Source organism: Saccopteryx bilineata, chromosome 2, assembly GCF_036850765.1.
Source record: "Saccopteryx bilineata isolate mSacBil1 chromosome 2, mSacBil1_pri_phased_curated, whole genome shotgun sequence".
Classification (NCBI taxonomy): Eukaryota; Metazoa; Chordata; class Mammalia; order Chiroptera; family Emballonuridae; genus Saccopteryx; species Saccopteryx bilineata.
The window spans coordinates 118,697,986-118,710,498 of record NC_089491.1 but is presented as its reverse complement, the minus strand read 5'-3'; the positions used below and the strand labels follow the sequence as shown (position 1 = coordinate 118,710,498).

Below are 12,513 nucleotides of genomic sequence, written 5' to 3'. Positions count from 1 at the left end.
TCCCACTTGATCATGATGTATTATTTTTTTAATATGTTGTTGTATTCGATTTGCCAGTATTTTGTTTAGTATTTTAGCATCTGTATTCATTAGAGATATTGGTCTGTAGTTTCCTTTTTTTGTGCCATCCTTGCCTGGTTTTGGTATGAGGGTTATGTTGGCCTCATAAAATGTGTTTGGAAATATTGCTTCTTCTTCAATTTTTTGGAAGACTTTGAGTAGAATAGGAACCAAGTCTTCTTTGAATGTTTGATAAAATTCGGTGGTATAGCCGTCAGGGCCTGGACTTTTATTTTTGGGGAGGTTTTTAATGGTTTTTTCTATTTCTTCTCTACTGATAGATCTGTTTAGGCTTTCTGCTTCTTCCTGACTCAGTCTAGGAAGGTTGTATTGTTCTAGGAATTTATCCATTTCTTCTAGGTTGTTGAATTTAGTGGCATAAAGTTTTTCATAGTATTCTACAATAATTCTTTGTATATCTACGGTGTCCGTGGTGATTTCTCCTCTTTCATTTTGGATTTTGTTTATATGAGTTCTTTCTCTTTTTTCCTTGGTAAGTCTTGCCAAGGGTTTGTCAATTTTGTTGATCTTTTCAAAGAACCAGCTCCTTGTTCTATTAATTTTTTCTATAGTTTTTCTGTTCTCTAATTCATTTATTTCTGCTCTGATTTTTATTATCTCCTTTCTTCGGCTGGTTTTGGGTTGTCTTTGTTCTTCTTTTTCTAGTTCCTTAAGGTGGGAAGTTAAGTGGTTCACTTGGGCTCTCTCTTGTTTGTTCATATATGCCTGAAGTGATATGAACTTCCCTCTTATCACTGCTTTTGCTGCATCCCATAGATTCTGATATGTCGTACTGTCATTTTCATTTGTCTGTATATATCTTTTGATCTCTGAGCTTATTTCTTCTTTGACCCATTCATTTTTTAAAAGTATGTTGTTTAATTTCCACATTTTTGTGGGATTTTTTTCCTCTTTTTTGCAGTTGAATTCTAGTTTCAAGGCTTTATGATCAGAAAATATGCTTGGTACAATTTCAGTTTTTCTGAATTTGCTGATGTTGTTTTTGTGGCCAAACATATAGTCAATTCTTGAGAATGATCCATGTACACTGGAGAAAAATGTATACTCAGTCACTTTGGGATGAAATGTCCTGTAGATGTCTATCATATCCAGGTGCTCTAGTGTTTTGTTTAAGGCCACTATGTCTTTGTTGATTCTCTGTTTGGATGACCGATCTAGAGCCATCAGCGGTGTATTGAGGTCTCCAAGTATGATTGTATTTTTGTCAGTTTTTGTTTTAAGGTCAATAAGTAGCTGTCTTATATATTTTGGTGCTCCTTGGTTTGGTGCATATATATTAAGAATTGTTATGTCTTCTTGATTCAGTGTCCCCTTAGCCATTATGAAATGGCCATTTTTGTCTCTGAGTACTTTTCCTGTCTTGTAGTCAGCATTATCTGATATGAGTATTGCTATACCTGCTTTTTTTTGGATGTTATTTGCTTGGAGTATTGTTTTCCAGCCTTTCACTTTGAATTTGTTTTTATCCTTGTTACTTAGATGAGTTTCTTGTAGGCAGCATACAGTTGGATTTTCTTTTTTAATCCATTCTGCTACTCTGTGCCTTTTTATTGGTGAGTTTAATCCATTTACATTTAGTGTAATTATTGATACTTGTGAGTTCCCTATTGCCATTTTATATCTTGCTTTCTGTTAGTTTTGTGTCTTGTTTGATCCTTCTCTTTCGTTTTTCTATCTTTTGTTTTTATTTGGTTGTATTCCATACATCTTTCCTCTGTTGCTATCTTTTTTATCTCATGTGCTTCTGTGGTGGTTTTTTCAATGGTGGTTACCTTTGAGTAATGAAAAGGGTCCCTACCCTGTTCATTGTAGTGAACTATTTTGTGAGTACTTTTGCACTCCATCGTCCTTTGCTACTGTTAATCTCCATCTTCTCCCCCTCTTTCTTTTTGTTGTTGTCACAGTTTAAATTTGGTTTTATTGTGTTCTTCTTGGAGATTTTACTTGTGGCTCTGTTTTTTTTTGTTCTTTGTATCTGATTGGAGAACCCCCTTTAGTAATTCCTGGAGTGGGGGTTTTCTGAAGATAAATTCCCTCATCTTTTCTGTATCTGTGAATGTTTTTATTTCTCCTTCATATTTGAAGGATAGCTTTGATGGGTATAGTATTCGTGGCTGAAAGTTCCTCTCTTTCAGGACTTTAAATATTGGGGTCCACTCTCTTCTAGCTTGTAGAGTTTCTGCTGAGAAACCTGATGATAATCTAATGAGCCTTCCTTTATATGTTGTATTCTTCTTTTCCCTGGCTGCCTTGAGAATTTTTTCTTTGCTGTTGGTTTGTGTCAATTTCATTATGATATGCCTTGGAGTAGGTTTGTTGGGGTTAAGAAAACTCGGAGTTCTGTTTGCTTCTTGAATTTGAGGCTTTAGTTCTTTCCACAGGCTTGGGAAGTTCTCATCTATTATTTGTTTGAGTATGTTCTCCATTCCATTTTCTCTCTCTTCTCCCTCTGATATACCTATTATTCTTATGTTATTCTTTTTGATGGAGTCAGATAATTCTTGTAGGGCTATCTCATTTTTTTTAATTTTTGAGTCTCTTTCTTCTTCTCTCTGTTGTGCCTCAAGTTGCTTGTCTTCTATTTCACTAATCCTCTCTTCTATCTGACCTGTTCTATTAGCTAAGCTTGTTACTTCGTTTTTCAGCTCGTGAATTGAGTTTTTCATCTCTGTTTGATTTGTTTTTATAGTTTCAATTTCCTTGGACATATATTCTTTGTGTTCATTGAGTTGTTTTCTGAGCTCCCTAAATTGCCTTTCTGTGTTTTCTTGTATATCTCGGAGGATTTTTAGGATTTCTATCTCGAATTCTTTGTCATTTAGCTCCAAGGTTTTCAATATATTAAATTTTTTCTCCATAGATTTTTCCTCATCTAGCTGTGTTACCTCTCTTTCTTTTGTATCCATGATATTCAATTTTCTCTTCCTTAATGGCATTTGAGGGTGGTTTTGTTGATAGTATTAATGAGATTTAATAAAGAATAAAAAGTTAAAAAAATAATAAAAAAATTAAAAATCGAAGAGTTGTTTTTTTTAAAAAAAAATTAATAATGAAATAAAAATAAAATAAAATAAAAATTAAAAAAAAAGGAAATTATTCCCCCTCTCCTTTTTTCCTCTCCTCTCCTCTCCCCTCTTTCTTGAGAAAATCTTGTGGTGAACTGTGAATTATAACAAACAATGCCTGTGATGGAGGGCCTGAATTGGAGAAAAGTAATAAAGGGGCAAAAAAAAAAAATAAAGAAAAAAAAGCGTATGTACCCACAAAAAGCAAATAAGGAAAAAATTTGGGTCAAGAATAAAATGATTTGCTTTTAGGTGTTGGTTGTCTAAGCGTTATGATGAGAGGAATAAGAGGAAAACGGAAAAATGGGGGGACAAATTAAAAAATTACTATTGTATTTAGTGGAACAAGAACTAGATAATATGGAGAGCCAGGGATGGGAGCACTGCTAGTGAGTTAAAAAGGTGAAGTAAAACCCCCCCAAAATGCCACAAACATAAGTTTGAGTCCCAGATAAGATAATTTGTTTGTTATTGAGGTTTGAATGAGAGGAGATGTAAAGGAGAAAGGAAGAAACTAATATAGAGGGAGAAAAGAAAGAGAGAGAGAGAAAAAAAGAGGGAACCACTAAAAGAAGAAAAAAGAAAGGAGAGAGAGAGAGAGAGAGAGAGAGTTAAGGGTTTTGGAGTGCAACCCTTATAGAGAGAAAGGAAGAAAAGAAAAAAAATAATGGGAGATATAACTCTTATGGGTAGTGTAGTTCAAGGAGAGGAGAGAGTAAGACCGGCAGAGAGTTAATAGGCCAAATTGGAGGAGGAAAAAAAGTATTAAGAATGAAGATAAGAGAAACAAACGAACAAATGTAATAAAATGGGATAGGTTATAAAGTCTGCAGATTATTCTTGATTTTGAGAGGTTATCTTCTTGCTTTTTTTTTTTCTCTCCCTCTTCCTGGTCGGTGACTCTGTACCCCGGGTTCTGCCCCTTTGGCACGCTTAGGTAGAGGTTTGCAGTTGATAAGTCTCTATGGCAATGTCATGTATTGTGCTTTAGTCTCGTTGGCAGTCGAGGCTCATTAGCATTTATAGGCTCCGACAGTGAGAGAGTCCGTGTTCCTGGAGCCTTTCTCCTAGTCTTTCCTTCCTCATAATCCAGCTATGGGGTTGCTGCTGCCTCTGCCTGGATAGTAAGAGGCTCAAAGAGCTGGCAACTCCCCACTCTATTTCCACTCAGCACAGGGCTCTGGGTAAGGCTCAGTCAGTCAGAGCTGCTAGCATAATCAGGCGGGCTTTCCGCCCACTCAAAGACCACTGGCTCTGCCACTCTGTCCGGTAACACAGGCGGGCGCCCACTTCCGGGGCACTTGGAGGAAACTCTCATTCACTGTCTGCGCGCGCAGACCAGGATATCCGGCCAGCAGTCTCACGCTCTGAGTGAAACCCCCAACCACAGGGAAAAGTTGCAGCGTTGGAATTGAGTCTCGCTCCGTCCCTGTGCGCGGCTTTTGCAAGGTGCTGGGGCAGCCCTAGATTCCGCTTTGGCCCACACAAAGGCCCCTGACTCTGCCCATCTGTGCGATAACAGGGGCGCGCACTGCCGAGGCACTCGGAGGAATCTCTCATTCACTATCTGCGCGCGCAGACCAGGATATGAGGCCGGCCGCGTTTCCCTCTGAGTGAAACCCCCAGCAGCACGGAAAATTTCCACCGTTGGAATTAGTTCTCACTCCCTCCCGTGCGTGGCTTTCCCAGGGCACTGGGGCTGCCCAGAGACTCTGCCCTCGGCCCACAGAAAGGCCTCTGACCCTGCCTCTCTGTGGGGCAACACGGGCACCCACTCCCGGGGCCTAGGAAGAAATCTCTCGCCCACTAATTGCGCGCACGCTGACCAGGAGACTGGGTAAAATGGCCGCTCCGCTTGTCTTTCTTTGTTTGGGTTTGGCGCAAGTGTTAGCTTGTATTGCCCGGGTTGCCACAGGATCAGTTTTTCCTCGGCTTAGATCTCCGTGCCACAGCCTGGTTCGGCCGTTTGTGCCGCGGCCTGGATCTATTCACCCCCTTTGCCCGCCTCAGTTTCTATATTCACAGTTACCAGAGAAAGCCGCCCTGTTTAGGTTAGTGAGGAAGGCGGAGCATTTCTTACTCCCTATTTCCTTTGGGGTTTGGTTATATATTTAGCCAATTTTTCACTCGACCATACCTTTGGGTGTATTGCGAAGCATCTGGAGGCTCCAAGTATAGGTTTTTCTGTTTCTGGTTGAAGATCTTGTTGAGTTTTGGGGGAGATTTATTGGTATTGCTTCTTACCCCACCATTACTCTGACGTCATCTCTTTATTTTTTTTAATAATTTTATTTTTAATGGGGCGACATCAATAAATCAGGATACATATATTCAAAGATAACAACTCCAGGTTATCTTGTCGTTCACTTATGTTGCATACCCATCACCCAAAATCAGATTGTCCTCTGTCACCTTCTATCTAGTTTTCTTTGTGCCCCTCCCCCTCCCCCTTTCCCTCTCCCTCTCCCCCCTTCCCCCTCCCCCCGTAACCACCACACTCTTTATCATTGTCTCTTAGTTTCACTTTTATGTCCCACCTACGTATGGAATAACGCAGTTCCTGGTTTTTTCTGATTTACTTATTTCACTCCGTATAATGTTATCAAGATCCCACCATTTTGCTGTAAATGATCCGATGTCATCATTTCTTATGGCTGAGTAGTATTCCATAGTGTATATGTGCCATATCTTCTTTATCCAGTCATCTATTGACGGGATTTTTGGTTGTTTCCATGTCCTGGCCACTGTGAACAAAGCTGCAATGAACATGGGGCTGCATGTGTCTTTACGTATCAATGTTTCTGAGTTTTGGGGATATATACCCAGTAGAGGGATTGCTGGGTCATAAGGTAGTTCTATTTTCAGTTTTTTTGAGGAACCACCATACTTTCTTCCATAATGGTTGTACTACTTTACATTCCCACCAACAGTGTATGAGGGTTCCTTTTTCTCTACAGCCTCTCCAACATTTGTTATTACCTGTCTTGTTAATAATAGCTAATCTAACAGGTGTGAGGTGGTATCTCATTGCAGTTTTGATTTGCATTTCTCTAATAACTACCGAAGATGAGCATCTTTTCATATATCTGTTGGCCATTTGTATTTCTTCCTGGGAGAAGTGTCTGTTCATGTCCTCTTCCCATTTTTTTATTGGATTGTTTGTTTGTTTGTTGTTGAGTTTTATGAGTTCTTTGTATATTTTGGATATTAGGCCCTTATCTGAGCTGTTGTTTGAAAATATCATTTCCCATTTAGTTGGCTTTCTGTTTATTTTGTTATCAGTTTCTCTTGCTGAGCAAAAACTTCTTAGTCTGATGTAGTCCCATTCATTAATTTTTGCCTCCACTTCTCTTGCCATTGGAGTCAAATTCATAAAATGCTCTTTAAAACCCAGGTCTATGAGTTTAGTACCTATGTCTTCTTCTATGCACTTAATTGTTTCAGGTCTTATGTTTAGATTTTTGATCCATTTTGAGTTAATTTTAGTACAGGGGGACAGACTGTAGTCCAATTTCAGTCAACTGTTACCTTTTATAATAGCGGTTCTCAACCTGTGGGTTGCGACCCCGGCAGGGGTCGAACGACCAAAACACAGGGGTCGCCTAAAGCCATCGGAGAAAACACAGGGGTTGCCTAAAGCCATCGGAAAAAACACAGGGGTCGCCTAAAGCCATCAGAAAAAACACAGGGGTCGCCTAAAGCCATTGGAAAAAACACAGAGGTTGCCTAAAGCCATCGGAAAAAACACAGGGGTCGCCTAAAGTCATTGGAAATACATATTATTTTCCGATGGCTTTAGGCGACCCCTGTGTTTTGGTCGTTGAACCCCTGCCGGGGTCACGACCCACAGGTTGAGAACCGCTGTTTTATAAGCACACAGGTTTCAACTTTGCTAATAAATATCCCTATCTCATGTATTTATCCCTATTGAGAGAAAAGCTCAACTCTTGTGACTAGTTTTTTTATTAACTTTGCAAGTAATACATGTAAAAATTTGGAGCATTCACAGCAAAACTGTACTTGGACATATTTGGGGGAAATGAGATAATCACAAGTACATTTGCAATCCTAAATTTTATTTTGTTTCCTCATGTTCAATTTCTTTTTGGAACTGTTACTATAAAGAATAATCGTGTTTATCACAATGGGGGTCCATTGTGTCCAGGGAAGATTGCTAAGATTGGTTTTTGTGAAATCTTTTATAAGAGATTGTTTTTGATGGAAAATTTGGTGGTTTATAATACTATTTTACCTTTATTAATAAGTTTCTATAATTAGTCTATTAAACAACCATTTACCTTGATTTGAATAGTTTTATTTCCTTAGACTTTTTTTCATATTGTATATTTTATAAGTGATCTTGATATAGTGAAATGCGATAGATGGATACAGTACAAATGCATTAAATTTTATAAAGAAGATGCTATATTGACCTAATTTATAGACCTATCAATATAAAATTTATATATTTTAAAAGATGAATTTCATTTTGGCCCTGGCCGGTTGGCTCAGTGGTGGAGCGTCGGCCTGGTGTGCGGAAGTCCCGGGTTCGATTCCCGGCCAGGGCACATAGGAGAAGCGCTCGTCTGCTTCTCCACCCCTCCCCCTCTCCTTCCTCTCTGTCTCTCTGGTCCCCTCCCGCAGCGAGGCTCCATTGGAGCAAAGATGGCCTGGGCACTGGAGATGGCTCTGTGGCCTCTGCCCCAGGCGCTAGAGTGGCTCTGGTAGTGACAGAGCAATGCCCCGGAGGGGCAGAGCATCGCCCCCTGGTGGGCAGAGCATTGCCCCCTGGTGGGCGTGCCAGGTGGATCCGGTCGGGTGCATGCGGGAGTCTGTCTGACTATATCCCCTGTTTCCAGCTTCAGGAAAAAAAAAAAAAAGATGAATTTTATTTTATATAAGCAAGGCTTTCATGTATCATTCTTCTATAGAAACTTGACATCTTTCAGTGTTTTTTGATAATAAATATCATTATCTTCCCTTTTCTCAAAACATGATTATTCATATGAAAATCATTAGGGTGCTATGCTTATTAATCCATTAGTGATTATAGGTTATTCCCATAAAATTTTCATTCTTTTCTAATCTGAAACATGTAAATACACTTTTGTATGTCTGCTTTGAATTCCAGGCAGGCTAATAAATAAGTAATAATGTAGAATATAATTCTTAAAATCTGATATTTAATTATAAGAAATGTGACATACTTTAATATTATATTTTGCATGGTTGACCAACTTAACTCTTTTACATACATACATACATATTAGAGACAGAATGTACATTTTATATCCACACCAAAAACTTATGTTTTATTTATTAGATAAGAGTTTCAAATGATGTTGAATATATTCAAATAGAAGGTCTGAAGATAGAGTTGTCATGAAAACCAAAACAGCTTTTTAAAAGCTGTTACAAAAGCTTATTACAAATAAGTTTTTGCTGTTACATGAATAACTCAGTTTATTATAAATAATGATGATGCATTTAAAATAAATTTATAATTTTAAATATAAGAACCTGTTGTCAAAAATCAATAAAAACAGTATTCAAGTGACTTTACAAATATTATTCCAAATTTACAAGATTTTTAATGAAAATATTCTTTTTGTTGGTGTAGGGAGCTTTTCCTTTTGATTGACTATAATGAAAAACAAGACATGCAGAGACTGATAATCCTCTACATGACCTGATAAACTGACTATATAATATTAATACCCATAAAGCCAAACTACATATTCACATGCAAATAATTAGAAATGATTTACTCATTGTACTATATATATTGCCTTGAAATGATATATGTATTTATGTATGTCTTATCCCATTTGTCTTTTAAGGGATATATATTATTAACTTTAAAAATAATTTATAACAGCTGCATAGGTCTTTATTGCTTTTTAATTTTTTAAAGTAATAAGTGTTTGATAAATTTAATGAACAATAATTGCTCAGAAAGTGACCAATTTATTTTAGAATGGGCAATAAGAAAGTTTATTTTTTAACTTTTGTCAATTCTACTTTATATGAATAATTATATAGAAAACGAATGGAATTATGTACAAAATGAAAAAGATAAGTCATACCTTTTCCAGGTGGTTCTCAGGTGTTCTTTCTTTTTGTTAAGTAGTTCTTTAAATGGCTGTGTTATTGACATTTTGTAAGAGATGGTTATTATTGATTTCACCAAAATTTGCTGGTGGAATCTAATCTTCACTAGCAATGGTGTCTTAAGAAGAGTTATCATTTTTTTAAAAGCTGAAAGCTGATGTAGGGTAAGTACAAGTTACAGTCAGGATCCACAAGCCTGATATTACTTTTGGGTAGGTAAACCTTGGACTGTGCTTTTTCATCCTTTATTGATCTGCATGCTCGCTGTGAATGGACTAGGATCAATGCTGTGAATGGACTATGATCAATGTTTGATTAATGCTTTTCATTATTCTTTTTTTCTTTTTTTTTTGTATTTTTCTGAAGCTGGAAACGGGGAGAGACAGTCCGACAGACTCCCGCATGCGCCCGACCGGGATCCACCTGGCAGGCCCACCAGGGGCGACACTCTGCCCACCAGGGGGCGATGCCCTGCCCCTCCGGGGGCGTCGCTTTGCCGTGACCAGAGCCACTCTAGCTCCTGGGGCAGAGGCCAAGGAGCCATCCCCAGCGCTCGAGCCATCTTTGCTCCAATGGAGCCTTGGCTGCGGGAGGGGAAGAGAGAGACAGAGAGGAAGGAGGGGGGCGTGGAGAAGCAAATGGGCGCTTCTCCTATGTGCCCTGGCCGGGAATCGAACCCTGGTCCCCCGCAAGCCAGGCCGATGCTCTACCGCTGAGCCAACCGGCCAGGGCCAATGCTTTTCATTATTAATACTGGTCAGGCACAATCAGTTTTTTAGAGAATCAGAGAAAGCCCTTTAATGTTTGTTGAGCTTTTATTTCTTTCCTTTTTAAAGAAGAAATGGAATCTGTAGAAGAATATCTAGTAGTTATCACAGTTTTTTACACTTAAGAATGCTTTCACAAATGAAAATTGTATTTGATTTACCTTCATTCTAGAATGTAGAAATGAATGCTTGAAACAGCACCTGTGAAGCGTCAACAAGATGCTCACGTAGCAAAGCTTGCAGTGTTTGCAGCTTTTTGCAGTTGGGTAGTCTGTATAATAGGGCTGGGGATTACTGAGGGATTGGTTTAGAAGAAGAGTTTAAATTGCAGGTAGGTAATTTTATTGGAGGTTTCCATTATCTTAAGGTTTCATATTCACATATTCCCCCCACCCGTTATTTAATATTTATTTTTGGTCATTTATTTATTTATTTATTTTGGTTTATTCATATTACTAAGCCAAGGTATATAATTTATCTTTAAAATTTTAAGTTTCAAAAGCCTTATTTTTGTTTTGTTTCCCTTAATGTTCATTTATTTATTTCTGCCTTTTCTTTGTTTTATCATTTTTTTTCCAACCATTCCTGTCCTTTCACTCAAACCCTCCTTTAACTCACTACCAAATAAGAGCCGTCAGCTCCTCCTCAAGATATTAGTTGTACCAGCCCAAGTTCCACTAGTATTTTGGTAAATTGGCAACCTCCACCAGTGGAAAAACTGAATGGCATTATTACTGAATACTCCATCAAGTATACCGCAGTGGATGGAGAAGATGACAAACCTCATGAGATTTTGGGAATTCCTTCGGACACTACCAAATACCTTTTGGGACAGCTGGAAAATGGACTGAGTACCGGATCACTGTGACAGCCCACACAGATGTCGGCCCTGGCCCTGAGAGCTTGTCCGTGTTGATTCAAACTGATGAAGATGGTATGTTGCCTCTGCTACGTCAGTTGTCAGTTTGCTCCCTTCTGACACAATCTTGGTCTGCTGTCTTTTGATAGGCTAACAGTAATCCATTTTTTCTCTGCTCATCTTTTTTACCCAACATCGCTCTAACGTCAGTAGTTTTTGCCAAAGACCTATTTTTGCTACAGCCTGGGCATATTTTTTTTCTTTTGATCTCAACAAAATATTTTGCTTCCCTTTAAAAGAACAGTTTGCTTCTATGACCTTGCAATCCAGGCTCTTCCTCTGTACCTTCATCTAAACTAAAGTCTTCTGCGTTTTTCTTGGCTTTTGTAGTCGCTTCTTTTACATTTTGAAGTTAACTTCTAAAAACAGCCTTCTTATCTTCTTGTTGCCTTTTTGTCTTGCATATTTCAGAAGCACTGATGCTCAACATTTAATTTTTGGCATTTGTTGTATGGAAAACCTTTGATATGAGAAAAAAAAGAGAAGAAAATCCATATAATCAAGAATTTTTTTTTCTGCTAAAAAGAAACCTTTAAAAAACACACAGCAATCAACTACCAGTTTTTGTTATTATTTCAATGCTATACCTCTTTGTGCTTTAATGCTTTGAACCTCAAAGCATCTTCCTTGGCTTTTGTACATTTTTTACATGTTTTTCTATTTCTCTGATACTCTTTTTTTTTTTCTATACTTTTTTTTGGCATTGGTCATGTTTTTTTATCTTTTCTTAAAAGGTAGAGCAGATTGGTTGAGCATTTTCATTGGTTGAAAATGTTTGTATTCCACAAAGAAACATAGTGGGTCTGCCCATTTTTTTTTTTTTTAAAGGAACTAAGAAAATGCTCTGACTGGGTGGGACGAGTGCCTATAATTTTCTTTTATCCGATGATACTGTTCCAGTTCCTAGTGGTCCTCCTCGCAAAGTCGAGGTAGAGGCTGTCAACTCGACATCTGTTAAAGTCTCATGGCGCTCACCTGTGCCCAATAAACAGCATGGCCAGATAAGAGGATACCAGGTGCACTATATGAGAATGGAAAATGGTGAGCCCAAGGGCCAGCCCATGTTGAAGGATGTCATGCTGGCTGATGCACAGGTAAGCCTCTGAAATTACATCCTTATATTTTTATATGATCCTTTTTTTTTAAAGTTTGTACCTTGAAATGGGCCCCATTTTAATTTTTTTACATTGTAAAAATTTATAAAATTTTTGTTTTTGAAACATATGATGTCATCAAGTGACAGAATAAATTTAGTGAAATGACGCAGCTGATTAAAAACATGTTAACTGTTTTCTTAAAATACAGATGTTCAGCTCTCTATAGCTATATCTGAGTTTACCTTTCTGACTTCAATAATTGATTTAATCAAAGCAAGGGGAAGAATTCTAAGAGTTTTGCTGATTGCATCTATAATACTTTCTGCTGTATTAAAACTACTTAGAATTAAGTTGACCTAATTTCTAAACATGTGATTTCTGTTGAAGAATAAACATTTTTATTTGGGAAAAAGTAGACAGATAGTATTGTATCTAGGACTTCTTAAGTAAATTAAGTATTTTATAAAAGAATT

At 37.8% G+C, this 12,513-nt stretch overlaps 1 protein-coding gene across 1 annotated transcript in view; it reads left to right on the top strand.

The window, feature by feature from the left end:
- Positions 1–12,266, top strand: part of LOC136322300 (receptor-type tyrosine-protein phosphatase delta-like) — a 49,368-nt gene extending 37,102 nt beyond the window's left edge. Inside the window, 3 exon segments of the mRNA XM_066254380.1 lie at positions 10,654–10,875; positions 11,844–12,037; positions 12,249–12,266. Coding sequence (XP_066110477.1) covers positions 10,654–10,875; positions 11,844–12,037; positions 12,249–12,266 — 434 coding nt within the window.
- The last annotated feature ends 247 nt before the right edge of the window (positions 12,267–12,513 follow it).